The 15,819-nt window shown below is 41.8% G+C and overlaps 2 protein-coding genes and 1 long non-coding RNA gene across 5 annotated transcripts in view; 2 read left to right on the forward strand and 1 right to left on the reverse strand.

Moving 5' to 3' along the window:
* LOC139357451 (uncharacterized) overlaps positions 1-8,995 on the forward strand; it is a 50,117-nt gene extending 41,122 nt beyond the window's left edge. For all 3 annotated transcript variants that reach the window (XR_011610579.1, XR_011610581.1, XR_011610582.1), the window contains one exon: positions 8,441-8,995. This is a non-coding gene — a long non-coding RNA (uncharacterized lncRNA). The remainder of the gene's footprint in view (positions 1-8,440) is intronic.
* Positions 134-1,643, reverse strand: LOC105471707 (olfactory receptor family 4 subfamily X member 2). Its single transcript, XM_011724467.3, has one exon. It carries the CDS (start codon positions 1,400-1,402, stop codon positions 473-475), a length of 930 nt encoding a protein of 309 aa, XP_011722769.2. The 5' UTR covers positions 1,403-1,643; the 3' UTR covers positions 134-472.
* Positions 8,996-14,809: 5,814 nt separating the features above from the next.
* LOC105471706 (prothymosin alpha-like) lies at positions 14,810-15,819 on the forward strand. Its single transcript, XM_011724466.3, has one exon. The coding sequence runs from the start codon at positions 15,125-15,127 to the stop codon at positions 15,458-15,460; it is 336 nt and encodes a 111-aa protein (XP_011722768.2). The 5' UTR covers positions 14,810-15,124; the 3' UTR covers positions 15,461-15,819.

Here is a 15,819-nt window from a genome sequence, read left to right on the forward strand (position 1 = left end):
TTACATTTTTCTATTTGTAATTAACACCCCTAGGTATCCTGAGGAAAGATACTTTGAAACAATGTAAAATCATATTTCTTATCCAAAAAAAAAGTGTTTAATGACAGGATTCTATTCTGTCAAGAGCACTTTCACAAGATAGGTGACTCAGTGTAACACTGTGCACTAAAGGTCTTTACACTCTAACACTAAATTCACTCTAGGAAATAAGCCTAAAAGAAAGTCAGAAGTATGGTTGAAGATGTCTGTTCAAGAATATTTACTACAGTGTTGTTTATGGTGGTAAGAAAGTTAGTACTTCCACAAAAGGAAATATTACTCAAATTATGAAAATGAACTTTTTAAAGAGAGAGGCCAGGTAGAATAATCTGGAACTAACAGGTCCTGTGAACTTTCCTTCAACCTATTCTGCTTCTTCGGTTTGGACTCAACAGTCATTCTAAACCCAAGTATCAATAACAAGACTCAGCCTCTATTTCTCATTTAGTCTCAGTGTCCTAATCCACAGCCTCTTCATGGCCTTCTTCATTTCAGCATTTCTCAGGGAGTAGATGACAGGGTTCAGGAAGGGGGTCATCAGTGTGTAGAGCACAGCCACCACCTTGTCTATAGGTAGAGTGGTAGAAGGCCTCAGGTAGATGAAGATGCAGGGTCCAAAGAACAAGATAACCACGGTGACATGGGACCCACAGGTGGAGAGGGCTTTGCGCCGCCCCTCAGAGCTCTGGGTTCTCAGATGGAGCAAGATGACCATATAGGATGCTAAGAGGACCCCAAAACTGACCACAGACAGGGTGCCTCCATTGGCAACAATCAGCAGACCAATGAGGAAGGTGTCAAAGCAGGCAAGTTTGAGAAGGGGAAGCAGGTCACAGAAATAGTGGTTGATCACATTGGGGCCACAGAAGGGCAAGTGGAAGACGAGAAGGATTTGGGCAAATGAATGCACAAAGCCTCCCACCCATGCTTTTCCTACAAGGACAGCGCACACCTGCCGGTTCATGACGGTGGCATAGCTGAGGGGCTTGCAGATGGCCACATAGCGGTCATAGGCCATCACAGTGAGCAGGAAAATCTCAGTGCCACCAAAGAAGTGCAAGAAGAAAAGCTGTGCCATGCAGCCCCACCAAGACATGGCTTTCCTTTCAGCCAGCAGATCCGAGATGAGCTTGGGGGCTGTAGTGGAAGAGTAGCAGATCTCCACGAAGGAGAGGCAGCTGAGGAAGAAGTACATGGGGGAACCAAGGCTTCTGCTGGTTGTGACAGTGAGCACAATGAGGAAATTCCCCAGCACAATTGCTGTGTACAAGAACAGAAATATCAAAAAGCAAACCCTCTGCACCTCCTGGTTGGGAGAAAGTCCCAGAAAAATGAATTCAGTCACATTGTGTATGTTAGTCATGAGGTTGTCACCAAGAGGCAGTAATTTGGGTGGTGTGATCTGAAATGATACAAAAGACTTCTTCACTGAGTGGGTGAATTACATGAAGGCCCTTGCATAGCTGAGATGCCTGTGAGCTGGAAATTGAAAGATGAGTAGAAGTTAGTTATGTGTAGAAGGGAAGAGCATTCCAAGAAGGCAGAGAGCAATTACAAATGCCTTGTGTGTGGCTGGAATAAAGGAGAGAATAGCAAAAACTAAAGCTGTAGATAGACATTAGTACCAATTTGTGAAGGACTGTTAGGGCCTTTGGGGACCTTAACAGTCCCAAAGTGTTTTTCCTTTTAGTTGATGAACATCCTTGATGATTCCCCATTGTCTGCAGGATCAGACAAAGTCTGCAGTATACAGAACAAAAGTATGGAAAGGGCTGTCCAGTGGAAATAGATTAGAGGAGGAGCTCTATTAGGAAGTTAGTAAGTCCTGTCATTGGACAATGTGGAACAGCCAGGATAGTGTTACTGTCTCCACGTTAGATGTCTTTCCATTGCCTTTGAGTGTTTCAAATTATCTTCTGGCTACGGCTTTCCTTCATGACACTTCCTTCTTTTTTTTTTTTTTTTTTTTTTTTTTTTTTTTTTTTGAGACAGGGACTCATTTTGTCACCCAGGCTGGAGTGCAGTGGTGTAATCTCGGCTCACTGCAGCCTTCCCCCAGCTCAAGCAATACTCCCACCTCAGCCTCCTGAGTAATAGGACTACAGGCATGTGCCACCATGCTTTGCTAATTTTTATATTTTTTTTAGAGACAAGGTTTCACCATGTTGCCCAGGCTGGTCTCAAGCTCCTGAGCTGAAGCAGTCCATGCACTTTGGCCTCCCAAAGTGTGGGATTACAGGCATGAGCCACTGCTCCTGGCCTTCTTTTCTATCTTTGGTTTGCAGAACAGTGTCCTCAACCTCTCCACATACTATTCAGAGTCTTTAGAAGAGATCTCCCTGGTGGACCTCCTTTGACAATCAACATCTCTTATTTCTGCTTCTCCCTCTAATTCTCACATTCTACACTTGGTCACTTGGTGAGCTTGTCCCCTTCCAAAGGCCCACTCAACTCAATCCATGTACAGTTCTCCTCTTTACTGGCGCTTTCACTTTCTCCAATCACATCCTCCAGTAGCAACAAAGGTCTAATACCCCCCTACACACAAACACACACACACACACACACACACATCCCAGTGCCCCCTCATGCTCTGACACATCCTTCTCCATAGCCCAGGCTTTCAACACCTCAGGGCATCACTGAGACTGCTCACTGACTGATTGGCAGGCTGTCCCAGTCCACGCTGAACTCTGTCCAAGGTGGCTGAGGTTTTGTATATCCACATAGCCTCTCCTACAGTAACACTCCAGGCCACCTGAGCCTGGGAGCCAGATCATTTCCACTCACACCACAAAGCTTCCTTGCTTCCGTGATTGGGACAATCTCAGGTGATTAAAGACCACCATGAACCAGAAGGAAATCACTGATAGAACATATAGTTACAGAAACAAAGGAAGGACAGACGCCAGCCCCACACTCTCAGATCAGCTGGGCAACTTTACCAAGAAGCTGCTCATGGAAGAGAGGACTAACAGTCTGGACTCCTGGATTTACAGTCATATTTTTCAGGGAGTGTTTGTATAAGATCTAGAAAGTTCTTTAACCTCTCAGAGACTCAAGGTCCAAACTGTAACATGCAGATAATGCCTGCATCACAGATAGGTGCCATAAATCCCACTCCCAGTTCCATCCCAGGATAAGTTAAGGGCCAGTCCTGTGTCCTGCCCTGGATTCCTCTCCAAGCCATCTCCCCAGTTTGCAGGCCGCCTCTGCCATCGACCCCTCTTCTCTTAGGACATTTTGGGATCCCAGCACTTGAATTATCATTGTTTTTGTGTGGCCATCTGCCCACTGGAGTATGGGTTTCCTTAGGGCAGAGATGATCATTGCCCACCACCCCACCTCTGACGCTTACTGCAGTGCTAGCCATGCAATAGCATTCAATGAATGTAGATAGGATGAATAATACTGGCTATGTATCTTCCCAGCCTTCTCAGCACAGTGTTTGGTAAGTTGGTGTTCAGTAAATATTGAGGAAGAAAGTTCCCCAGAGACTAACACCACACCTTCTCCATCTCTGAATCCCAGAGCCTAGCACTTGTGTTTGCCTCAAAGACCAGACAGACGTGAAAGCCCTTTGTCATGTGCTGTACACTTCCTGGAACCATTCTCTTTACTTTCAAGGCGGAATCAATCATTACTACAAAAGAAGCCCATGGTCACAAAGCAAAACTCACCCCAGTGTTTCTGTGGCTTCGCCGTTCTCACCAGTTGCCTGTTCTGTTCTAACCACGGAGAGGTAAATAACACCCTGAGAACAGCCCTAGGCTCACACAGGTTTCCCCATTAGCCAATCAAGAAGCATTACAAATGGTCACACTACCAGCCAGAGCTCCTGCCTCACTGGAATCCCAAAACAGAGAGGATCTGCTCCCCTGCACCCTCAGGCTTGGAAATGTTGAGAAATGCTACGCCACTGGGGTTTCAATTACACCTAATTTACAAGAAGAGCAAAGTAGACTTGCCCCCCAAGATGTTCCACAGAGAACTTAGAGCCTGGCAGCTCAGCCCTGAGTTCACACTGCTTAAAAGACACCAGGGGGAGGAGGCGTGTGATCAGGTGAGAGAAGTTCGGTCCACAGAGAGCCGCCCCCTTTCCCTTTCCTAATCAGGCCGACCACCTCATGGGAAGCAGGACCTGAAATTCCTTGTAGGAAACAACTTGCAGAAAACAACTCACACTTGTAGGAAAATCTCAAACTTCCTTGTAGGAAACAAGTGCAGAAACCAGTAGGAATTGTGAACAAATTCAATTCAGCCTATGTTTGCACTTACTCTGCATGGGGCTGTTCAGAAGTCCATGAACGACCGCCCCTGCTTATCAAGAACTCGGTCATGTGGCCTTACATAAAGTGGCACTATTCAGAATAGTGGCCCACGGAATAGAGACCACAAGTGTCAGGAAACTGAAATAGCACTTCTCTGTGTCTTTGGTGTGAATGAGTTATGGATCAGTGGTTCTCTACTGATCTCTACTGGGGGCAATTTTGCTCCCAGAGGATATTCGACAAGGTCTGGGAACATTTTCCATTGTCACACCCTGGCTGGGAAAGGAGTGCTACTTACATCTAAGTGGGTAGAAGCCAGAGATGCTGTGAAACCCCCTACAATGCACAGGACAGTCCCCCCAAACAAAGAATTATCTCATTCAATGAGTCAATAGTGCTGCTGTTGATATACTCTCGTTTAGGTGAAACAAAAGTTGCCCTGAATTAATAATCATTGAAACTGGGTGTTGAGTACATGGGAGTTCATCACACTGCTTTGATCACACCTGTACATATTTTAAATTTTCTGTAATAAAAGGTTTAAAAATGGCATAAGAGCACTTCATAAAATGAAATGTGCCCTGTACTAGTGCTACTCACAAATATCAGTAACTCAGCCTTGATTGAAAGAGTTGAAACAAGATTCCACAAGTTCCAACTAATGATTGATAAGAAAACTATAATGAGATATTTTCAGATTTAAGAAAATATTTGGCACATTGCTTTTGAGCATGCAAACACTGAATTCAGCATTATCCTTTATAAAGAAACACAAGGAAAATTAGCAAATAATTACATAAAAACCCCAAGTACTTAAGTAGAACCTATATTTATTTTGTAACATGTCATCATGAAGTTGAGTTTCTGTGAAAGTCAGTCAAAATCTTTTCTACGTTGAAAAATTTGGTTTCATAAATCTAAGGAAAATCACTGTTAAGCATGAATCTATGAATGTTTGTTATAGGAAACTAAATTTGTTTAAACATTCTTGGTATGAAATGTATTTGTTCACCTAAGATTATAAATTTTGCCATAAAAGGTTGATTTTGTTTCCTCACCTAGCAAAGATTAACCCATTGACTATGCTCTCATTTCTCCAGTTATAATTAAATCACGTTATTAGAAAGAAAGGACAGATCTGGCCGGGCGCAGTAGCTCAACCCTGTAATCCCAGCACTTTGGGAGGCCAAAGGCAGGCAGATTACCTGAGGTCAAGAGTTCGAGACCAGCCTGGCCAACATGGTGAAACCCCGTCTCTACTAAAAATACAAAAATTAGCCGGGCATGGTGGCACATACCTGGAATCCCAGCTACTCAGGAGGCTGAGGCAGGAGAATTGCTTGAGCCTGGCAGGGCAAAGGTTGTAGTGAGCCGAGATTGTGCCATTGCACTCCAGCCTGGCCAACAGAGTGAGACTCTGTCTCAAAAAAAAAAAAAAAAAAGAATACACAGATCCTTCTTTTAGAATTATATCTATACGCATTCCTCCGTGTGAAAAGACACTTCTCAAAAGAAGACATACATGTGTCCAACAAATACATGAAAAAATGCTCATCATCACTAATCATTACAGAAATGCAAATCAAAACCACAATGAGATACTATCTCATACTAGTCAAATGGTTATTACTAAAAAGTAAAAAAAAAAAAAGATGCCGGCAAGGTTACAGAAAAAAAGGGAACACTTATATACTGTTGGTGGGGATGTAAGTTAGTTCAGCCCACTGTGGAAAACAGTTTGGAGATTTCTCAAATAACTTAAAACTATCATTCAACCCAGGAATCCCACTATTGGGTATATACCCAAAGGAAAATAAAGCTTTTTACCAAAAAGACACATGTACTTGTATGTTCATCACAGAGCTATTCAAAATAGCAAAGACATGGAATCAATCAAAATGCCCATCAGTGGTAGACTGGATAAAGAAAATGTGGTACATATATACCATGGAATATTACACAGCCATAAAATGAAACTCTGTCCTTTGCAGCCACTGGATGCAGCTGGAGGCTGTTATCAGAAGAGAACTAACACAGGAACAGAAAACCAAATACCACATGTTCTTAATTATAAGTGGGAGCTAAACATTGAAAACAGCTGGGCCGGGCGCGGTGGCTCAAGCCTGTAATCCCAGCACTTTGGGAGGCCGAGACGGGCGGATCACGAGGTCAGGAGATCGAGACCATCCTGGCTGACACAGTGAAACCCCGTCTCTACTAAAAAATACAAAAAAACTAGCCGGGCGAGGTGGCGGGCGCCTGTAGTCCCAGCTACTCGGGAGGCTGAGGCAGGAGAATGGCGTGAACCCAGGAGGCGGAGCTTGCAGTGAGCCAAGATCACGCCACTGCACTCCAGCCTGGGCGGCAGAGCGAGACTCTGTCTCAAAAAAAAAAAAAAAAAAAGAAAACAGTGGGACACAAAGATGGGAACAATAGATACTAGGGACTACTTGAGTGGGGAGTGTGGGTGGGGGTGTTGGTTGGAAGGCTACCTATTGGGCTCTGTGCTCACCACCTTGGTAATGGGATCATTCATATACCAAGCCTCAGTGACACGCCATTTACCCATGTAACAAGCCCCAGCATGTACCCCCAGAACCTAAAATAAAGTAGAAAAAAAAAATGGGAATGTGAAAGTTTCTAGCCACTTTTATTCATAACAGCAAAAGAAAAAAAGAAGAAAAGAAATCAACCCAGTATCCACCACCAAGAGAAAAAAAATGTACACACACACACACACACACACACACACACACATAGTGGTTTTTGGAATGCTACTCACTAAATAAAAACAATCATAACCCACAATATGGATGAATCTCAAAAATACTATTTTAAGTGAAAGAAGCCAGATACAAAAGAGTACATGCTTTCATTTAAAAAGCTTAGGACAGGTTAAACTAATTCATGATGATAGAAATTAGATCAGTGGCTGCCTGAGGAGGGGTGGAGATTGCCTGGAAGGAATCATGAGAGGTTTCCAGGGTGATAGAAATATCCTACATCTTGTTGGGAAGTTGGTTCACAGAAGTATAAATTTGTCAAAACTCATTAGATTGTACACTTAAGGTCTGTACATTTTGCTGAATGTAAATTTTACTCAATTACTGAGAATACATTTTAAAACAATAACTTTGTGAAGTAATGTAAAAACAATAACTTTGTGAAGTAATGTAAGTCAGCTAGATTTTGTCATTCCACAACATGTGTGTATATGTATATATATATCAAAATGTTGTCATACGTGACAAATACATACAATTTTATCTGTCGACTTTTTTTAAAAGTAAAAATTAAACAAAATTATTTTCATAAAGTAAACCTGACTGAGATGGGAAACCACAGTGAAGGGAACTTCTGGTCTGGGAATCAGAATATCCAAGTTTGTGCCCAGGCTTTGTGCTTGATTTACCCTGGAGCAGAAATCGCTAGTGTTCCTAATAGTTATTTTCTCCTTCTTCCTTCTATAGTATTAGAACCCCTGAATTTTTATCAGGGCACATGCCCACCTGGAATGAAAATTACATTACCCAGCCTCCCTTGAAATCTCAAGGAAGGGGACATGCCTTATTTCATCTCTTCCTGCTTTCTGATAACAGGATGCTGCCATTATGACTGGAGCTCCAGCAACCATTTGGGGCTAGGCAGTGACCTTGGGAATGAACACTATAAAGAATGGAGGAACAAGATAGAGAGAGAACATTTCTATCCCAGACTGTGAGCTTCTTGACTTCTTTCTACGTTTAGATTCTGACCCTTGCAGCTAAAACCTAATCTAAATGATGTCTCATCTAAAACTGTACATTGGCAATGATTAATTCATATTTCATTGACATCACAGGATTACAATGAGACTCCAATGAAGTAATGAATGTGAAAGGGCTTTGAAATATGCATAAGGTATTATGCAAATACAGGGTATCAATTAATAAGTTCAAATATGGATTTCATGTATTAGTTTGGACAGTTGGTATTTTTTGTTGCAAGATAATATATGAACACTATGTCTATCTCTCAGGTAAGTTCTTTTCTAGCTGCTTCAAGCAATCTCACTTCTGGCACAAGCCCTTTCCAAATGATAAAAACTAATAATGCTGACATCATTTTGATATATTTTATTCATTCCACAGCTCTTGAGCATCTACCACCTGTCACTCATCACACTCGGTGCAAAAGCAGCAATTCACCTAAAATCAATTCGTCAACAGTAGTTTGCCAGACGGTCAAATTACCAACAGTCAATTCACAAGATTAACCAATTCAACAATTTTGCTATCAGGCAAATGGCCAGTTTACTGAATTATTAATTCACCAAAGATGTGCTTCCACTTCCAATCTCGGCTAATCCTTTTCTTCTTAATTAAGAAGCTCTAAGCAATCTGGATTGTAAAACATACACAAAGTCAGCATTCAACACATCTGGATCAACAAATCCATTGAACATAAAAAAAGCAATTGAGTTATGCCAACTTGGCAGAAATTTGCAAACACAATTTCCAGACAGTTAAATCAAGGGCAAAGCCCTCAAGGCAGCAGAAAGGACATGTTCAATGCCCATGCTCAGCAAAATCATTGTAAAGAACTGTGAGGTAAGTATACCAAGTCTAATAAATATTAACCACTTTTAATCCAGTCTGTTGACTTTTCACCACATATGATCCCTGAGAAGTAAGATTAAAATATATATATGGGCTGGGTGCAGTGGCTCACATCTCTAATCGCAGCACTTTGGGAGGCCGAGGCGGGCAGATCACCTGAGGTCAGGAGTTCAAGACCAGCCTGGCCAACAGGGTGAAACCCTGTCTGTACTGAAAATACAAAATTTAGCCAAGCATGGTGGTGCATGCCTGTAGTCCCAGCTAGGCAGGAGGCTGAGACACAAAAATCGCTTGAACCCGGAAGGCGGCGGTTTCAGTGAGCCAAGATTCACTGCACTGCAACCTGGGCAACAGAGCGAGACTCCATCTCAAAAAATATATATATATGTGTGTGTACATATATATGTGTGTGTATATATTCACACACATATATGTGTGTATATATACACACACATATGTAATATATTCACACACATATATGTGTGTATATATACACACACATATGTATATATGCGTAAGTTCATATATATGTTCATATATATATGATTTGAATGATTTGATACACTTTGATTCTCTGCTATAAGATGTATCCCCATTTTTTCCCATATCTCCAATTTCATATGTGAAATGCTTTTAAAATATAATTTTAAAGAACTAAAAATATACCTTGAATAGTAAAGAACAGAATCAACAAAGAAAACAAAAGTCAGTGATGTGGACAGAAGGAAACAAATCAGTGTGTGTCAGGATTCCTCATGTAAGGGCACATGCTGAAGTTTAACAAATCCTTGAACCTTTAAACATTGAGAAATGAGTACTCTAGAGCAAGAAAAGTAGTACAGAAGGAGACCATGGCATCTCAGAGATGCAGAGAGTATCCCTGATTCTTGACTTTTTAATCCCTAATTCAGCCCATGTGTACTCGGATACCAGGAACAGCCCCTTATTCCTCAAATAAATTCTCCTTTTTGTCTAAGCTAGTTTGAACAGGCCTCTGTTGCTTGCAAGCAAAATCCCTAATATGTAAACCTAGGGGAGAAAGATATAAGTCAAACGAAAACCATTATTACATAAGAAAATTCAAATAGAATTACCAGTTAGAAAGCATAACTGAAAAATATTACAATCTACCATAGGTAGAGAGATTTTACTCCAACTTCCTCTGTTTATCAGTGAGGCAACAGAGGCACAGCAGGATTAACGTGCTTCTCAAGGCCACACACTAGTTATTTGCCAGATTACTAACTCAGAACCTGTGCTCTTCCAACAACATTAGGCTGCCTTCTATTGGTACTGGATGGTGGTTGCTACTGCAATTCAATGATCAGACTTTGTCCCCAAGGAAAAATCACCAACGGTCCTGAGGGCTTTTAGAAAACAAAGTAGATGCTGTCTAAGATAAATCACACAAATAAGGAAAATTCAGGGGATCGGTATCATGGTTAATATTTGAATTTAGAACATCTAAGAAATAAACAAACACCACAGGAAGCAGCAAACTCAAAGATTCTCCAATCCTGTTTGATGCAGAAAACCTATCCCCCTACTCAAAGTCCAAGGGCTATGATTAAATGTCAAGATTCTTGAACTATTTAAAACAAAGTAAGCCACATACTATCGTCAAGAGACTGACTTCCCCATGGAATTTCTCTTCTCTAGAGTAAAACTTTGTCAAATAACTTGAGGAAGAGTACGAAATCGGTTTCAATTAGTTTAATGAGATTTCCATAAAGTTTTTGCAACCAATAACAAGGTAGTAAGAGAAGAAAGTTGTAGGTAAGATATGAAGAGGACTTTTTGCCCAGATTCGACTACTGAGAATAAATACAAGAGTAAATAGAGAAGAAAAGAGGTCTGGACAGGAAGTCAGGATACCTGAGTGCTAGCTTGGGTCCAGTGGTTAACTATGACCATGCCATTTCTCCTCTCCATCCTCCCCTATTTCCACTTCTATATAAGATGATGGAGTTCGTCTAGATTATCTTCACTGTGCCTTTCAATTCTAACATTCATGTATTCACGTATACAGTCACTTAGTCTGGGGCCAGACGCAGTGGCTCACACCTGTAATCTCAACACTTTGGGAAGCCAAAGCAGGAGGATCACTTGAGCCCAGGAGTTCAAGACCAGCCTGGGAAACATAGTGAGATCCCATCTCTACAAAAAAAAAAAAAAAAAAAAAAAAAAAAAAAAAAACTTAGCTGGGCATGATAGCATGTGCCTGCAATCCTAGTTACTCAGGAGGTTGAGGTGGGAGGATCCCTTGAGCCCCAGAGTTCAATGATGCAGTGAGCTATGATTGCACCAGTGCACTTCAGCCTGGGCAACAGAATGAGACCTTGTCTTCAAAACAATAAAAATAAAAACAGAAATCATTTAGTCTCCCTGTGCTTCAGTCTCCCCATCAATGATGAAAGTGGGTCATAATCATGTAATATGATGAGAATTTCTTCTGAAGGAGATGTCATTTGCCCATTCATTCGTTCATTCAACAAATAATATTGAGCCCTATTAAGTGCCAAGCACTGTTCTAGGTGTTGAAGATTTGGCAGTGAAGAAACAAAGTGCCTAGACGTGTGGAAGTTGCACCCTTCATATCCCCACCAGCACATAATGGAAATGGAGACAGAGAGTAAACCAATAAAACTGGATAGGCAAATCAGATAACAAGTTCTACAGAGAAGAATAAAACAGATTGAGTATGATGGGGAAAGCTGGTGGATATTATTTACATAAGGTAGTAAGGAAAGGTCATCTCTTACTAGGATCTCTGGCTGCTGTCTTGAGAAGAATGAAGTAAAGTGGGAAATACAATGAAACTAGTCATGAGACCATTACAATAAGCCAGTCAAGAGATGACTGTGACTTGAGCCAGCATGGTAGCAATGAAGATTTTAGGAGGTAGGCAGATTCTGGACGTATTTTGAAGGTAGAACTAACAAGATTTTCTGGTCTTTTATTGCAAGGAGTGAGAAAAAGAGAGAAATCAAGGACACCTCCAAGGTTTTAGACTTCAGCAATTGGACCAGAGTTGCATTTACTGAGCTGGGAATGACTGTGGGAAAAGCAGGGGAGTGGGGAAGATAGTTCCGTTTTTAGACACATTAAGTGAAGTTACCTTTCAAAATTCCCAGCAGAGGTGTTGAGTAGACAGTTGAGTATATACAACATAGTTCAGGGAGGACGTCCAGGCTGAAGCTATAAATTTGAGAGTCATAAACTCATGAGTGTTATTTAAAGCTGGGAGACTCAATGGGAACTCCTTGAGTAGGTAGGGCAGGGGTTTGAAAATGAAGCCCTGGGTCAGGTAGAGATGCTTAGAAATTGGAGAAATAAGAAGGCATCGGCAAAGGGAACTGAGAAGAGCGGCCAGTGTGCTAGGAAAGGAACCGAGAGGGAATGGGATCATGGAAACAAAGATGTATAGTTTCCAGGAGAGACTAGTCAGCTGTGTCAAATGATGCAAAAGGTCCCTGTAAGAAGTTGCTCATCATGGGGCAGGAGGTCACACAGGCCTGAAGTTCATTCCTGAAGTGCAGGTGGAGAGACAAAGGGGCAAGGTGGACTGGGAATGGCATGGGCTGGCACTGTGCCCCTTCTCTCCAGCCACCTTGGCACCTCACTGGGGTGAGGGGTGGTGAGCCGATGACCATGTGAGGGTGAGTTAGAAGAGCTGACTAGTGAAAGCCTGAAGTTAAAGCCACAGAGCCATCACTGTCCAGGGACAAGGGCAGTCTTGCTGCTGACCCTGAGTAAGAGCTACAAGTTTGAAGCAGAAGTAAACATTGAAGTGCTCTAGACTTTTGCTGCCCAGTTTGGTAGCCACTGCTCATGTGTGACTATTTATATCTACTTAGTTAATTAAAATTAACTAAAATTTAAAATTTAGTTTTTTAGTCATATTAGAAATATTTCAAGGACTCAGTAGCCACGTGGCTAGGGACTAGCGTGTATTCGTACAATAAGAATACTTCCATTATCACGGAAAGTTCTATTGGCAATGCTGATCCAGACCACAGCAGCTTCAGAAAACAGAATGTCTACCTAGAAAGCAAGCTCCATGAAGGCAGGAATGGTCTCTGTCTTAAGTACCACCACATCTCTAGAACAACACCTGGCATGTAACATATGCTCAGTGAGTCTTGTTGAGTAAATTATTAAATGACCTTAAAAGTCCTGAAATGAGTGAATAATTAAGTGAATTAGGCAACAATGAGACTCTGTGATATTGCAAACCTCATTTATGAAAAAATTATAATTACATGGAAATTGTGTAAAGTGCCTGAGACTCTATGCCAATCCTTACACCCATTCTCCTCTTCCTCTTTAGGAACAGAACAGAACCCTGAATTTTCACTGAACACAACTCCACACACTATAAGAGATTATAGTTGGCCAGGTGTGGTGGCTCACACCTGTAATTCTAACATTTTGGGAGGCTGAGGGGGTGGATCACTTGAGGCCAGGAGTTCGAGACCAGCCTGGTCAACATAGTGAAACCCTGTCTCTACTAAAAATACAAAAATTAGCCGGACATGGTGGCACACATTTGTGGTCCCAGCTACTCAGGAGGCTGAGGCATGAGAATCGCTTAAACCCAGGAGGGGGAGGTTGCAGTGAGCCGAGATGGTGCCACTGTACTCCACTTGGGCAACAGAGTGAAACTTTGTCTCGAAAAAAAAAATTATAGTTCCCTGCCCCCTTTGCAATTAAGTTTCACCACGCTAGTAATTGTTATCAAGTAAGATGAAAGCAAAAGCGCTATATGGCACCTTTGGAAAATCTCTTAAAAGGGAAAGTGATCAGTTTTCCCCCTCCTTTCTCTTTTCCTGTCCCCTGGAATAGAAATGCAATGCTAGAGCTGTGTTGTCCAGTATGTCATCCACATGTGGCTATTGAGATTAACTTATTAAAAGTAAATAAATTAAAAATTCACTTTGTGGGTCTCACTTGCCATACTTCAAGTGCTCTGTAGACACTACCATATTTTTTCCCTATACCATAATGCTCAGAAGCATTGCCATATTGAACTGCACAGATATAGAATATCTCCATCAGGGCTGGACTTTCTGCCCCTGAACTTTTTTAATTCTATCTCATTAAAAGTTCCTTTTTTTCCTGTTATATGCAGTCAAACCTATACCTAAATGAATACAAATAATTAATGGACAGAGGATACAAAATTATATATCTGAGTAGTTTACAGCACTTTACTAATTTTTCTTTAAAGAAAGCATATTATATTGATTCTCTTAAAAATACATTTTTGATGTTGTGAGAAAATCAATGACCAAGAGCTAACTACATGTTCTCCAGTGCTAAGTGGTATAATTAGACGATACTACTTTTGTTAATTGAGAAGACATTTTTAAAATTTTACAACATTCTCTGTCTCATAAAACAATGAAAAAAAATGTTTTCCTTTAACTTCTGTGCTTCCTTCAGCAAGGCCAGAACAAAGTGAGTCATCAGCTCTCAACAGATCTAAGTCTCAGCTCTCTTGAGGGTTGAGAGGTAGGTGACATGATCCCTAAGAATTTTGACCATTCAGTTAGAGTAGATATTATCCGCCTGTGCAGTATCCAGCCACTCAGAGTTCACTGATGGTGTCCTATCCACAGCTCTCAGAGAGGAAACCAAGCCTGCCCATGAGTAAGGGACTTCTATCACAACCTGCATCCTAAAGTCCTAGCCTGCTTTAATGCAAGCAAGATAGCAAGAGAAAGGAAGGGTGACTTCACTGTGTTTAGTTCGGGAGCAGATGTTTTAAAATATACATTAACAAGATATGAAAGCATTTAGCATAAAAAAGTATAGGGAAGCTATTTCACAGTCAACATCTATTTAACAAATACTAAGTGAGTACCTATGATGCGCCAGGGATATGGTCTAACAGAGAATGCTTACGTTCAGAGAAGCAATGCAGCGTGCAACAGAGAATGTGTATTGAACTGCCTTAGAATGCTTGAACGCTTTTGGGGTGGAATCAAGGCCTATTCTGAGTAGCTCTACAGGACAGAATGATCATTGCGTGGGCAGAGATGCAGTCATCACACAAAATAAAATTAATCACCAGACTGGCTGCTCTGAAAAGCCATCTTTGCATTGTTCCTCGTCTGCCTCCTCGCTCCGCGGACTCGGGCAGATTTATCGCCAGAGTCGCTGAACTCTCGCTTTCTTTTTAATCCCCTGCATCGGTCACCGGCGTGCCCCACCATGTCAGACGCAGCCGTAGACACCGGCTCCGAAATCACCACCAAGGACTTAAAGGAGAAAAAGGAAGTTGTGGAAGAGGCAGAAAATGGAAGAGACGCCCCTGCTAACGGGAATGCTGAGAATGAGGAAAATGGGGAGCAAGAGGCTGACAATGAGGTAGATGAGGAAGAGGAAGAAGGTGGGGAGGAAGAGGAGGAGGAAGAAGAAGGTGATGGTGAGGAAGAGGATGGAGATGAAGATGAGGAAGCTGAGTCAGCTATGGGCAGGCGGGCAGGTGAAGATGATGAGGATGACGATGTTGATACCAAGAAGCAGAAGACCAACGAGGATGACTAGACAGCAAAAAAGTAAAAGTTAAACTAAAAAAAAGCCCTCCGTGACCTATTCACCCTCCACTTCCCGTCTCAGAATCTAAACGTGGTCACCTGCGAGCAGAGAGGCCCGCCCGCCCCCCACCGTGGGCAGTGCCACCTGCAGATGACACGCGCTCTCCACCGCCCAACCCAAACGATGAGAATTTGCAACAGGGGAGGAAAAAAGAACCAAAACTTCCAAGACCCTGCTTTTTTTCTTAAAAGTGCTTTAAAAAGGAAATTTGTTTGTATTTTTTATTTACATTTTATATTTTTGTACATATTGTTAGGGTCAGCCATTTTTAATGATCTCAGATGACCAAACCAGCCTTCAGAGCTGAC

The sequence above is a fragment of the Macaca nemestrina genome, chromosome 12 (assembly GCF_043159975.1).
Source record: "Macaca nemestrina isolate mMacNem1 chromosome 12, mMacNem.hap1, whole genome shotgun sequence".
Classification (NCBI taxonomy): Eukaryota; Metazoa; Chordata; class Mammalia; order Primates; family Cercopithecidae; genus Macaca; species Macaca nemestrina.

Excerpts from the sequence above, each read along its gene's own strand:
- LOC105471707 (XM_011724467.3), bottom strand. The coding sequence starts at position 1,402 with ATGACTAACATACACAATGTGACTGAATTCATTTTTCTGGGACTTTCT.
- LOC105471706 (XM_011724466.3), top strand. The coding sequence starts at position 15,125 with ATGTCAGACGCAGCCGTAGACACCGGCTCCGAAATCACCACCAAGGAC.